Raw genomic sequence first — 14,930 nt, 5'->3', positions numbered from 1 at the left:
TTTCATATGCTAAAAGAAAAAAGAAATATCTAAATTAGATTTCTTACATTAATCAATTTATTAATTTTTATGTGTGTGTATTGTTTGAATCATATCCTAACTTTACGTAGGAAGAAGTTAAAATTTTATGAATGGTGCTTATATTAAATATCCTCAAATATAATAAAAACGGAGTTTGTCAAGTAAGTCGTACTACAAGCCCTGTTTAGAACGCGCTAGGCGCTGCTCGGACGGTCGAATTGGGCTTAGCGCCTAAAGAGAAAATCGGGGATTAATCGAAAATTATGCGGGACGAAAATTTTAAACGGTTTATTATGTTATAAAACATGTTAATCTTTAATTGTGTATAACATTAATAGATTTTCATGTTTAAGATTGTATAAAACACACAAATAGAATATATAAACTTAATATAGTGTAATTTTCATCAAAATTATGAATATAAATGATATTTATAAAATTTTAGATCAAATAAACAAATAAAAATATTATTTAAAATAAAATAAAAATAATAAAATAATAAAAAATAGATTAGGCGGCCGCCTATGCGGCTAGGCGGTCTAGGCAGAAAAAATCGGATATCCGATTTTTTAACCGATTTGGCATAAATCGGGGCGGAAGAGTGACGCGTAGCGCCTAGACGGCTAGACGGCCGATTTTTAGAACATGGACTACAAGTTATGTAAGTTTGCTTATATTCATGTTTTCACTTTAAATGCTTACTTAATGTATTTAAAGATACCTGATGCAAAAATAAAAAGATTTTAATTAAGTAAAAGAAGTTTTCACAACTAAATTTATAGAAACATGGGTATTAAACAGCTTGTGAAACAAAAGTGATCACTAAATCACTAATCAGACTAATAAGCATAACAGTATGGCCTATCAAGCATTAATAGCTTTATAAACAAGTCTTAATTTTATACATTTTTCCATCTTTTGTTTGGTTAATATTATGAATATTACATATTAACTTATAGATTCATATTTTTTCAAACTTTTAAAACTTTGCTTTTCTAGAATGTTTGCTATACTGACTTTTCCTTCCATACATATTAACAATTATGAGTACTCAGTTGTGCCAACAAAGAACATGTGAAAATAAAAACGAGGAAGCTCTATTTTGAACTAGATACTTACTTAGAATCATGAAAAATGATCAGAGATATGTAGTCTCCAAAATGTACAGAGCAATGTGTAGAAACCAACATAATATTATTCTGTGAATACAAAAAGATACAATTCTGGTTTGAATATGAAAATGGATCACAACATAACCTTTTTTTTAACACAAATCACAACATAACCCCAACATAAGAATACAACCCAATTTCAGAACAAATATACACTTCGGATATCCTTTCTTTAACTTGAAGTCCAGAAAATTCAAAATAAAAACTCATACACAACATGTTACAAAACACGTTAATGAAAACAACGAGATAAAAAACATTTTTACGATGTTTGGTTCATCTTAATTTCCAGATTATTAATGGTTACGCTACATTTTATTTTGGTTAAATTTCAGTTTGATTCATTATAACTCATTCAAAGTAAATTATTTAATAAGATAAATTTGAAACTCAAGTAAAATTCTGCTAAAAATGTAACACTTTATTAATTTGTAACACTATTAATCTATAAAAATATTTTCAAATAGCATGATCGAAGTTTCAAACAAATATTTTTCTATAAAACGGTTCAACAAATTCTAAAATAATTTACAAAAAATAATTAGTAAGAAACTAAAAATTAAAGAAAATTTCATTATAAATTGAAAATCAAATATAAACTGAAACAAACATATTATAAAACAACATTTATTGTTACATAATATATACTAAGACATTATTGAATTTTTTATATATTACTTTAAATATATATTCTTATAAATTTATCATGTTACATTTGATTTTCAATTGATTTAGCTTACATGTGCGTGTATTAATTTATTATAGTGAGAAATTAGTTATTCTAATAATATTAAAATCTGATACTCTTAGAATAAAAAAAATATTAGTCATTCTTACTTTAGATTTTCTTCAACTATATCAAATTGAATAGAAAATAAATATAAACATATAAATCATTACATTTTCCTTAATTTTCTAATTTAATTTTCTACTCAAACCAACAAAACTTAATTAAATTTATAATATAACCTTAGAATAAAAACAGATTATGTTTATTATTTCAGTATAAAGTAAATTTTCAAATGTTTTATAACATTAACATACATTTTAATATAAAGAGTTTTAGATTTTCTACTCAAACCAACCCCTAGTACAAAATAAAAATAAATTAAGTACATGAATGGTGGAAACATATGTTTAAAATGTATTTAAGTGTTATTTATCATGATTGATTTTTTTTAAAACATATTTTGAAAAGGCATAAAATATTTTATTAAGTATGAATATTTTGAGATGTTTTACTAAATAAAAAACATACATATTAAAAAACATATTTAAAAAAACTATAGAAATTAAATACATTAATATTATTTTTGCAATTAAACACACTAGGATTGGGAACCCCCGCGGTCCGCGGGGGAGAATGATACTAAAATTTAAATGTAATTTTTTTAAAAATGTAAAAGTATTTGGAATGAAAAATAAAGATACCCGAAATGAAATTTTTTAGTATATAAACTACTTCTGAATTTATGCTAAAATTAATAGATTATAGAATGAAAAATTACTAATCCCTAAGTGAAACGAAAATATATTGTTTTTAATGGTGTTTGTGAATGAACGATAACTGTTAAAATTTTGGTTACTAAAACTTTAAGAAAACATTTTATTTTGCTGGATTCCTTGTCCTTAGTAAGATGTTTCCAGTATAAATTATTTAATTTTAAAAGATTTTTAAGACTGAGACATGAAAGATAAAAATATAATTAATTAGGTGTTTCGCAAAATAATGCTTATTTTAATATATTTTTCACTCTTCATCTCCATCTAATAACATATATAAATGCATCCATAATATAACTATGAAATTTTCCATTAACCCTACAAATATCTTTATAAGTTTGGGACATTTTACATAATTAATTAATACTTAAAGCTTGTATAACTCACTAAGATAAATGTGAACATTCCATATATATTATTTGAAAATTATTTAAAAGATGTAACCTTTTATTTTGTATTAGTTACATTTTAGTCTTGCTGAGTTGTCATCACTTTACATCTCTATGATGCTTATGCGGCGTTTTAGAATTAATTTGGACAAATTTTGGACCATTCTTTAATTCTCTGGAGAAATTAATTAACTCTACTTATAATAAGTCGACATGTATCTATATGACATATAATCCAACAAAATCATTCTCTATGTTTGTATGTTATTAAAATAATATACAGATCAATACTAAATGGCTTTATATTTCGTATTTTCGTAAGAGTTTTTCTGAGCACAAAAAAATATATTCTTTCTCAACGTCACTAAAAATAATCTTTAAACGGACTTACGTTTCCACATGAAAATTGTACAAAGCTTTGTCAAATAACTGTACTATATGCATTAGTAGGCAATTTCATATAATTAACATTATTTACCATATGTTGTTGGTCTTGCTTGAGACGGAACAACTATAGAGGTTCACCTATGTCGAGCTTAATTTGTTGTAATGGCATACACATAAGTTAACGAACGACATAATCATCTCACAAACGACTATTATGGAACGTATATAGTTGAAATTGTATATTGCCCGGTGTAATATCATAGGGTATACAGATGATCAAAAAACAATATGAATAGAAAATATTATTTAATATTAAAATAAATTATATTTCTATGTTAATATTATTAAAATTTAATAATAAACCATATAAAATAGAAAAAAGTATTTGTTTGGATTAATAATATTTTGTATATGATCACACTAATTTAATTATATAGGTAATAATTACTCAATTTTTAATTATTCAATATATATTTATTATTTAATAATAGGTAAGAGAATATCTCATATGTAATAATACTTTATATAATAAGATGTTCATGGTCTTAACCTGTCTCCTGATTGCTGGTTTTTATTGCTTTTGATTTATAACTTCTTGTTACAAAATTAGGTATAACTATATGCCTTTTTTTGTGCACAAGTATGTCTATATGCCTATTAAACAAAATTTCATATGAAAATGCTAGTTTAGACTAATTTATTGATATATGACTACTTTTTTCTACAACGATAAATGTACATCATTGTCATAATTTTATCAATTCTCTTAGACTTCTAAATTCAACCACATGCCACGATAACAGCTACTAACACAAGAAAAGTATACAGTCCTATAACAGTATTACAAATCTTCATCAAGCTATGGATCCATAAGATCGAAGTTCTGTTCGTGACCCAATAGCACCATCGCTATAGGTGCGTTGAGATTGGCTGTATCCACTGACATTCGCTGCTAGACATAGCACATAGCAATGTTCTACACAAGCTAACCATATACCAAAACCAACATGCATGTAACAAACGATCAAACTGATAATTCCCAAATAATGAGAGTTGAATCCGTGTAACAGCATTATCACCTTCATATGTTCAGTAGTTGTATTTTACAGAGGGACAAAGGGCAAGAAAATTAAATACACTCAAAACTCAAAGCAGATAAATGCATGAAATACAAAAGCACATTAATATATCTTTTATTGTAATGCACTGATTTGCAGCATTATAAATATTGATTTCTCATCGAAAGTTGGCAATCCTTCCACTTATTCTTCAAGTACAAACTTCTCCATTAAAACACTTATATACACTAAAGTTATTCAGGATTCTCATCAGTACTTCTGGCGAAACGTAACGGAACAAATACTAATAAAACAGACTTAAGAAAATAAATACGAAACAATGAAAATAGAGTAGACTGCAATACAAAAACTGGGAGAAGGTACCAAAATCAGAGACAAAATAAATCTGGAATCAATAAATAATCTGAGAAGAGAGGAAAAGAAACCTACAGGCGGATTCGTTGGCCAACAAATAAGATGCAATTCACTCATCTCCTCCCACACATTACTAAAATTTCAAAAAGAGATGGGATCACAGAGACATTCAAATACTGCAGAGACTCTGCATAGACAAATACATATACCAAAAAAGGAGGAAGATAAACAAAATTAAAGAGACAGAAACTAATCAGACATAAGGCGAACATATATGGAAAACAAACCTTTTAGAATTGGGGATAGATTGAACCAGACAAATGGTTTACAAACGATTATGTTGAAAACGATTCAGAGATTCTGGGTGGAAAGATCGATGGATGGATCCTGAGAAGATGTACGGAAGAACGATTCAGCAAATCTACCAATTGAATGTTCACCAAATAATATTTGACCGGATTTGGATGTTGGGGAAACAGAGAGAAGAGAAATCCGGAGAGGGAGAAGAAGCGAATAAGAACTCTAATGTGTGAGCAGCTTCAAACCCATAGTAGTTTTGCTCATAAGAGCTTATTAACACAAAAGATAAATAGCTCAAATGAGCTTTATTATTTATGAAAATGAAAGTAAAGAAGCGGAAGAGATTGAGTTTGTCACCAAGATAAGAAAGATTTGTGAAACAATATTGATTTTCCAAAGTTAAGGTTTTCATTACATAGCATGACTATTTATATGGAAACAAACCCTAACTATATGGGCTAATGAGCTTCTCACAACATACAAAATGGATTTCATTTGGATCCTCTAATATAATGAATAATTACAATAAAACTGCAAACATGTATGGTTCGATTTATTTATAAGTGTGAAAACAAACGACTCTTGAAGGAGATGATAACTGTTCTGCAATTTGTGTAAACGGCACCTTTGAGGGGGTATGATTTGGTGAATTGAAGACGACAATTGAATCGATGACATCATAGTCATATCTCAAACAAAATATTAACCATTAGATTAGATATTCCAAACAAAGTAAACCGTCGGATATGAACTTTTTTTTCCTATAAAAATTAGATGACATCATCACTTAGAGATAAACAGGTTTGCTATTATATATAGATTAACCAACAACTCACCGAGTTTTCAAGTGACGCCATTAACTTTTGTGAACCCGGGTGTTTAGATGCTATTCCTTCTTCTTCTTATCAAGTTAGCCAATCTTTAGATGATTCTTGTGCTGGTTTGATCTCACTGAAATTTCTGTTTGCATATAACTGTCAAACAACTCGTATACGTAAGTTTGATTTTTGCGTAGCCATAAAACTTTGCAAAATGAATTGAAATAAAAAATGATAAAAGGTAAGACGAAAACGATCATCCATTCACATATTCTTCTCGTCACCCTACCTGGTAATGATGCTGCGCCAAGCAGACATAAAAATGAATCTCAACAAAACTCCAAAATCATGAAAAGTTATCACTGTTTGATAAAATAAAAGTACAAAAATACTTGCACTTGAGTTTCTTTGTCTTCGTGTTCTACCGTGTCTGAAATCACGTTTTGCTTTCTGATCGGTGGAGCAGTTATTTAACTATGATTTCTTGAATTGTGGAAAAAACTTGATTAGAAGAAATTTAAAATAAATTGTGAAAAGGTTAGATGACGTGATTTGTGGGTGTATAATCGCCTAGCGGTTTTCTTATCATCGATTTTTTTTTCAAAACAACTAAAATAATTTCTAAAACAAATAATTTATTATTAAAAATGGGAAAGACACATGTCATAACCAAAATTGTTAATTGACTTCTGCTTTATTGTATAAAAAGATTTAAAAAAAAAATTCCAGTACTTGGATTATGAAGACACGAGAGACCGAATCCTAACGTAATACTAATATTTTGTTGCAGTTATCACCATCTATAGAATAAAACTTAGTGGAATGCATGTTTAAGAGTAACAATGTGTATTGTTGCAGTTTCACCCAACTTCCTCGATTGTGTCCGTACACCCATCTACGTTCTTCTTGATTTCTTGCGTAGTAAGTCATTTCGTCTTCTTCTTCGCTCTCCTCACCAAACTCAATAGTACTCTCTATAATTAACGAGATCCTAGTTCTCACTTTATCAACTTCGACTCTTATATTTATTCTCCATCGCTATATTATTAACTTTCTCAATCGGTGCAATTTGATCATGCAATCACCTAATTTATTAGATTTGCCACTGCTTAGAACTGATATTACCTTGGAAACCAGCTAACACAAATCCAATTTCGGGGCAGCAGAAAAGATTCTAACATATTCAATTGCGTATTGCATTTGATATGGGAAGAAATATTTTATGAACGTATTAGTTTAGGACTAGTGTTTCTAAGGCCAAGAAGAGTGTCTCTCATCATTCCTTTATCAAATGATGCGCGTACATAACATTAACTTATTGTATTCGAAAGAACACATGCTGCATAAAAAACATAAGTCTAACATAACAGTCCAAACGCACACAATAACTTATTATCAGATCCATATTACGAGCATCCATATTTTACATAGATCTCTGTTGCTACCTAGACCTTCCGCAAGTATACATTCCTTCCACATCCATATTACCTCCAATACCGTATTAGTAATCATCAAAATATTGACTTTGAATATTATTTCCAATTGTGTGTGTTTAAAAGATACAAAATGTATACAAGAGCTACATACAACATATTACAAGTCACATACCACAGAACCTCTTCCCAAAACCACCGGTTTAATTATACAGTCTATCTCTCTCACAATGTAATAGCTTCAATCCTGAGCAAAATAAAAATAAGTAAGCCAAAAAAAGGATTTAAACTTCACACACACACACACACACACACACACTTATAAAGAAAAGTATTGGGGGAGAGACTTACAAGTTTCCTTGCTCTGAGTCTGAACTAGTTGGGAAACTCAGAATATGTCTCAAAACAATAGTTCTCGCCAATGTGATATCTTTGCTACACTTAGCCGCGCTCTCACCCACTTCCTCTATCCTCTCCGTGAACACATCAAACCTCTTGCTGATCTCCTGCATCGAAAGCCTCACAGCCACCTCTTCTTCTCCCTCCTCGATCGCAAAATCAACTCTCTGCATCATCGCTTCCATCTCGATCTTCAACTTATCCACATGAACCCTGATGTTCTCCATGTCTCTCATCGTGATGTGAGCACCGACCTTCATCGACAGAACAACATCCTTCTGTCTTCTCACAGCCGTTTCGTACTTCTTCCATAGATGACTACACCATTTCCCTACGGAGCCTAATGGAACCGCCAACGCAGCTGCGACCGCGGTCACGACCGGCGGCGCGGCTATAGCGGCTGCGACCACAGAGAAGATCAAAACGGATACGAACGCGGTCACGAAGACAACGTTCGATATCTTCTTCCAGTGTTTAATGTTCTTAAGCTTTTTGTCGAGCTTCCTCTTTTGCTTGTGGAGTGTCTCAAGAAGCATCACCTGCTGCTCGTAGACGGACTCGAAGAGCATGAAGAAGTCTCCGTCGAAGGGATCGCCTGAAGCTTTGAACTTGTTGAGCTCTTGGAGAGTTTTGGCGTACTTGCTAGCACCAGGCTCGGGTGAAGAAGACTCCATCTCGAACTGCTTAACCGCGAACTGGATGATCATTTGGCCTATCCTGGCTCGTTTGACGCAGTGGTCGACGGCATTGCAGAAGTCTAGGGTCTTGATGCTGCTGTCGAAGTAAGCGTTGACCAGAGAAGTCAAGTCTTTGTTGTCCCACACGTCTTCTCTGCTTTCGATGATGAATTTGACGACTTCTTGGTTCATTTCGAGGAGACAGCCGGAGACTTCGATGAGGGCTTCGAAGGAGAGGGAGCGGGATTCAGCTCCCGAGGCGAGGGAGTTGATGACTCTGTTGGTGCGGCTGTGAAGGGAGGAGTCGAAGGATTGTAAATCTGGGTCTTCTTTGCAGGCTGACTTGTAGGAAGTGAGATCTGATGAGTATATGGAAGCCATGTCGGTTCGGATCTGTCGAAGAGGGGGTTGTGGCGTGGTGGTGGTTCTGTTCCGGCTGCTGGAGTTTGATTTGTCTTCTTCCATGGTTTTGGAGAATAGTCCAAGGAACATGGAGAGGGTTTTGACTTTAGGTGGAAGCACAGGATCTAGAACCACGGTGGTTCGAGAAAAAGCTTCCCAAAAATAATGCTGGAATCTCTAATAATAGTGGACTTGATCCTAGAACTTTAGGAAGCAGAGAGATTGCAGACAAGACTGGAATTCAAAGTGGGGAAAGAAAAGAGAGGAGTGTAAGAACCTAACAGTCGCTGTGGATCCGGGAAGAGATAAGATTTTCGAGCGAATTAGAGAGGAGAGCGAGAGTGGTGAAGGAGAGCGATGGAAGAAGAAGAGATGAGAGAAACAGCTGAGTTGCTTCTTCTGTCTCTCTTCTTTGACTTGTCTTCTTCTCTTTTGATTTTTTTCTTTCCCATTGGTCGCAATATTGACTGATTCCACACTTTATTTTTTTATTATTATTATTATATTCACAGGTCCAACACTTTATTCTATTTTAATCATGCTCCTCTCACTACTAAACTACTAGTCTTAAGATTAACACCCCATGCTTTCGTATATGCACAATTCTACTCTCTTTTTTCACACATGTACCCAATAGTTTCTATTATTTACTCAAAACACATGAACAATATCTGCTTACTTTACATGTACATCCTTGGCTTTCACTTATTTTGGTGCCTTCTAGTACTTTGCTTTGTATTACAATTGTAGCTACTACTTTTGAATACTAATAAAAGTGGTTGATTTTTCTTATTCCCACACCAACCAGATGTTTCGGTATTAATCAAATAACTTAATGTAATTCACACATATATGATATACCTAACAAGTAACAACCAGACTAGTCCCATTATGGTTTTAAATGGTGACTAGTGACCGCCTAAGATGTACAGTACGATTATCGCAATGGATCCTTAACCTTTTTTTTTTTTCTTTGTTTTCTAAAAATAAATAAACTAATCGCGTGCCGCCACGTGTCGGTGAGACCCGCAAACAGTGTCAAAATCCCTCAATTACCGATCTTTATTTGGTGATTTTGTGGAATGATTTTTAAATTTTTGTAAAACCCACGCGTCCACATTTTGTCAAAAAACCTCCCGAAGAACCTTGGGATGTTCAAGAAGGTGCAAGCTTACGTTCACATAAAATATCTGGGGAACCCAAGAAAAAAAAGTTGCAAGTGTTTTAAAGCTCGTTGGCAAAAAAAAACTAATGGTATCAAGATTCAAATGTATTTTTCTCGTCTAAATATGAAGGTCTAGATTACTTTATGCGACTCGAGAACCATTTGAGAGAGTTTTCTACTTATGGTAGAGGTAGACGAAGCTGAAGACAAAGAAACCAGCCATCTGCATTGTAAACACAAATGATTATTTGTTAGTTAGCTCCTTTATCAGTTGTGTGTGTGAAAAAAGAAGAAGAGGGAAGTATGGGTGGTTTACAGTGGTAAAACAGGCTCCATAATAAGGATACGCAGTTGGAATAAATCTCTCATACTCATTATGTCTGTAAGGCCTCACAGGAATCTGCATATGTTGTCCGCACTTTTTTTTACTCTTTTGTCTAGAAAGTTAGCAAAACTCTAAAAAAGAGAGTTTACTCACCTGCTTTGAAAGAGATAATGTAGTGTAGCCTAGCTTTTCGTATTCAACCTTAAACTGGAATACACCATACACATCAGGAACCTTGAAAGATGTATGAAACATACCCTGCAAAGTAGGCACCACCAAGCAGGCTGAGTTCTAAATTCTAAAGATGAAAGAAACTTATATCCTAAAAAATAGACAATATATGTTTTGGAGCTAAGAAATTAAGTCACCTTCTTGTCTGTTGACAAGGTTTTCAACACATATGGGCTCATCATGTAAAACTGAACCTGCAGATCATCAGCTACATACGGTTCCCAGCTCCTCCCTGACCACTCTAGTATCTCCACAGAAAATTCCTGCCATAAATAATGCCACATTAAAAGCTTGCCGTAGATTTCCACTATATTACCAGGGGTATATCACTTAAGGACACGAAGCTTTGGGTAAGTCAGAAGATGTAGAAACCATACCAGGTCATCCTTTATCCTATATATTGCTGGCTCATCTGTTTCTCCAACCCTGTGGTGTACCAGACTACCAGCCTGGACACAAAAGATAGGTGAGGAACGCACCCACGAAGGTTAAAGCGGTGACTAATTAAACAAACAATCTCTAGCTACAAAGGTTTGGAGGAGAGAGTAAAACAAGTGGAAAAGTATCTGCACATACCTTCAGGTGGCCTCTTTCATGAAAGACCCATTTGCTTAGTTCAGTCGCAAACTGTTCGTTGCCAGATTTTTCATATCTGGGGAAGTTTTACATACGACCAGTTAATTTTATTTCAAAACAAAATGCGACATCTATCATTGAAAAAACCAAAACTCCTCAAATATTTGTAGCTAAGATCGTGAACCAAATGTGTGTCTACTTACTTGTTCGGACTCCCAGCTTTCTGGACACCAGATCTGAACAACCTGCCGCATGCAAACAGATCCTCTGAATTAGAAACATCCATACGCATGAATAGCTGGGATATACCATTAAAATTCTACTCACCTATCGCTAAACAACTGCAAAGAGCCAGAGATCACAACCCTAGCATTGTTCCTGGCCTGCAGTTTCAAAATACACATCAAAATCTGTAAGTTAAATGCATTGAATGAAAATAACTCTCACAAGTGTAGAGCTGAGTACAGCAAAGAACATGATAGTTCAGACTTCACAGGAACATCGAATAACCCAAAAGGGTGCACATACAGTATCTGGTCACAGGAGAGAAAGAGAGACAAACCTGCATGACCGACACTAGGGAAATTGCAGACCCAGTGAGCTGGGGAGGACTCGACAACTTCGAGCTCGGGTTAGCAGAATAAGCTGATGGAGAAGCTGAAAGAACTTTCAAAACCTAGCAACGGAGTATGAAGCATGAACTGGAAAAAGTCAATACTCACATCAAAGCATAGTACTTTACATAAAAAAACACATTAATATTATACTTAACGACATCAACTCAATGCAAAGAAAGTCGACTCACCAGATTGTTGGTAGGGTTCAATGAATGCGCAACACCTCTGAAGAGCACGGGAGCCTAGTATCCAGAAACCAAACATATAATTAAGATTTTCATATATTATCCACACAAGATAACTATGAGCATTATTCACATACATAACTCCTAGAAAGGAGGGAAAGTTACCTCAATCTTGGTTTTTCCTAAAATGACATCGGACTTAACTAAATCATCGGCAGCAATCAAGGTGTGGTCGCCGTCAGAGAGGGAGAAGCTCGAATGATCAATAACCATAGCCGAAGAATCCTAAGGAGAGACAAACAGCTAAATAAATCAAAAATCATATATCGCATTTTGTTCCAATAAAGAAGATAATTCCAATTACTGAGAGACGAACCTCATCGAAATCAACACCGCATTCTAAAGCAATTCCACGAATCAGATCAGAAGCAGAAGTATCCGCCGATAAGATCAAGTCACGACCCGAATCAACGAAATCAGCTATGGATTTCGAATCCAAGGCTCCTCCAAATCCTATACACAAGCAAATGAGAGAACAAAATGTCCAGATCGATTCCCATATATACACAAAACTAGCGATCAGAGATTGAAGATCTTACGCTCTGTGGACGGGGCGAAGATGATGAGCCCGTCGTACAAGTACTGGCCGTATCGTTGAAGCGCGAGCTTCGAGTCATCTGCTAATTTGAAATCGAGATCGAATCCACGGGATTTGAGAGTGCTGAAGAAGATGGAGTGAGAGGATTTGAGTGATAAATCGTCGAGAAGAACGAGAACACGCCGATCCGTCGGATTATCGACGGAGAAGGAGAAGCTAAGCAGCGGAAGAAGGAATAAGGATATCAACGCGACGGATCTCGAGAGGTTCATCATGTTTGCCTCCTAGGGTTTTTTTCACGGGTATAGAGTGAGTGACCCACTTGAGAGAAGAAGAAGAAGAAGAAGAAGAAGCAGACCAACGACGATCGTAGAAACTAGAAACTAGCAGCAGGCGTTGACGATCAAGTAGTCCTAAACGACGTCGTTTTGCTAGAAACAATAAACTGGGCCAAATCCTTATCCTTTGTAAGGAGTTGTGAAACTAACGGGCCTAAATGATATTCTAATTGGGTTTAGGATGGGCCGTACTAAAGTGGGACGGGCTTTCATTATGGCCAGACTTTTCTTTTGTTATTATCAAATTAATATTTTTTGTCAATAATTTTTTTTATCAATAAGTTTACAGCTCATGAATTAAAGAATTTAATCATGAGTCTCTTGAATTATTTATTATCAACGAGCTAACATGTAAAAGTTCTATTTCATTTTTTTTATTTTGGAAATCATATTAAAACTGACTCCCTAATATATAACTTATTAGAACTTGGGCTCAATAAGTGAAGAAAGAGTTTGTTACATGAAATGAAAATGTATATTACTCAAGTTAAATGTTTTATGTGTACAATACAAGAATTTATACTTTCTAGTTAACCTGATTTGTACAAACTAACCACCGGTTCAATAACCAATTTTATCACTCGAATACCCTTCCCTTAAAATGAAAGATACAAACTTTGTATACCGATCTAGTCTTTATAAAAATCAGAATAGTAATAACCACCGAAATATAGTGATAGATTGCAAACAACTCCAGAACCAGTGATTCGAAGAAGACGATGATCAAAATCGAAAGACTCGATTGCTGAAAGTGAGCTCGTTTAAACGCAAATTCGCAGTTGAAACAAGAGTTTCAGAGAAGATTATTCGAGAAAGAAGCAGAAACCCCAAATTTCACTGCTCTTATACCATATTAGAATTTGAGCTAGATAGAGAGTTTGTTATTTGAAATGAAAATGTATATTACTGAAGTTAAATGTTTTCAGTGTACAATACAAATATTTATACTTTCTAGTTTCTAGTTAACCTGGTTTATACAACCTAACCACCGGTTCAATAACCAACTTTATCACTCTAATATAACTAAAACAATGCAAAACTTTATAGTTTATGTGATAGTTCAATATATAATAAATAGTGTGTACGGGACCACCTTCTCATATAAACAAAGCCTAAAGCAAAGTATTGCATGAATATTCGCTTGATACAAGAGTTGGACAATATATATACGGACATTTGTTTTGGTCAAACTTCAATCTAAAAAATACACATATTCATTACAGGAAGAGAAAAGAGCAAGCTATCACTGTGACAGGTGATCAGATTAATTGGACCGCCTAACATTGTGACATATATATTAGATCAACTGGACCGCCTTGTTGCAATTTATTTAACTTGCGTAATGTTTCCGAACGACGGTCTCACCGAAGATTCTAAATAATAAGTTCAATTATTCAACTCACGACAAAAGACGACATGAATATTTTAACAGAGAGACTAAGAGGACCATGTATTATCGAATCCGAAGTCGGACCATTCTAAATGACAGATCATTAATATGACTTGGGTGTTATTTACGTAAGACGGGTATCCGCTTGTCCTCAATGCAAGCCTTGACTTTACCATTTTGAAACTTATATATATTTTGTTTCGGTAGAGATGACAGGGAATAATATCCTCTATATATTAATTTTAGAGCATTACGACATATTTTCGTAACCACGTATCATCACAAGAATATTCTTAAAATTGTTAGAAAATAAATTGTTCCATATAAATATATACTATGTTTTTATTAAACTAACTATCAAATTAATTAGTAGTGTACAAAAGAATATTTTTTTCTTTCCTTAAATAAAAGTTACGGAATTACCTAACATATATATGACAATTAATGATTGTAAATAATACATATTTGATAACAATTTTTCTAACATCTCTCTTTTTTTTGTTTAATTTTATACTATTAAAAGAAATTAAATAATCACATTAAGCATATAATAAAAAAATTTAGATTTTTT

At 33.4% G+C, this 14,930-nt stretch overlaps 2 protein-coding genes and 1 long non-coding RNA gene across 3 annotated transcripts; all 3 read right to left on the bottom strand.

Moving 5' to 3' along the window:
- Positions 1–4,838: 4,838 nt before the first annotated feature.
- On the bottom strand, positions 4,839–5,586 carry LOC106317039. Its single transcript, XR_001265040.1, has 2 exons — positions 5,193–5,586; positions 4,839–5,038 (listed from the first exon to the last, which is right to left on the bottom strand). It is a non-coding gene; the product is annotated as an uncharacterized LOC106317039 (long non-coding RNA).
- Positions 5,587–7,524: 1,938 nt separating this feature from the next.
- Positions 7,525–9,367, bottom strand: LOC106318322 (UPF0496 protein At5g66675). Its single transcript, XM_013756250.1, has 2 exons — positions 7,808–9,367; positions 7,525–7,703 (listed from the first exon to the last, which is right to left on the bottom strand). Exons 1-2 carry the CDS (start codon positions 9,022–9,024, stop codon positions 7,682–7,684), a joined length of 1,239 nt encoding a protein of 412 aa, XP_013611704.1. The 5' UTR covers positions 9,025–9,367; the 3' UTR covers positions 7,525–7,681.
- A 727-nt stretch (positions 9,368–10,094) lies between these two features.
- LOC106318321 (dolichyl-diphosphooligosaccharide--protein glycosyltransferase 48 kDa subunit-like) lies at positions 10,095–13,006 on the bottom strand. The gene is made up of 13 exons (XM_013756249.1): positions 12,633–13,006; positions 12,410–12,546; positions 12,199–12,318; positions 12,037–12,090; positions 11,794–11,907; positions 11,559–11,614; positions 11,435–11,476; positions 11,232–11,307; positions 11,033–11,104; positions 10,793–10,918; positions 10,578–10,682; positions 10,416–10,499; positions 10,095–10,322 (listed from the first exon to the last, which is right to left on the bottom strand). The coding sequence occupies exons 1-13, from the start codon at positions 12,904–12,906 to the stop codon at positions 10,275–10,277; spliced, it is 1,308 nt and encodes a 435-aa protein (XP_013611703.1). The 5' UTR covers positions 12,907–13,006; the 3' UTR covers positions 10,095–10,274.
- Between the last annotated feature and the right edge of the window lie 1,924 nt (positions 13,007–14,930).

Source organism: Brassica oleracea, chromosome C9 (genome assembly GCF_000695525.1).
Source record: "Brassica oleracea var. oleracea cultivar TO1000 chromosome C9, BOL, whole genome shotgun sequence".
NCBI classification, from domain to species: Eukaryota; Viridiplantae; Streptophyta; class Magnoliopsida; order Brassicales; family Brassicaceae; genus Brassica; species Brassica oleracea.
This window is presented reverse-complemented; position numbering and strand designations above follow the sequence as displayed.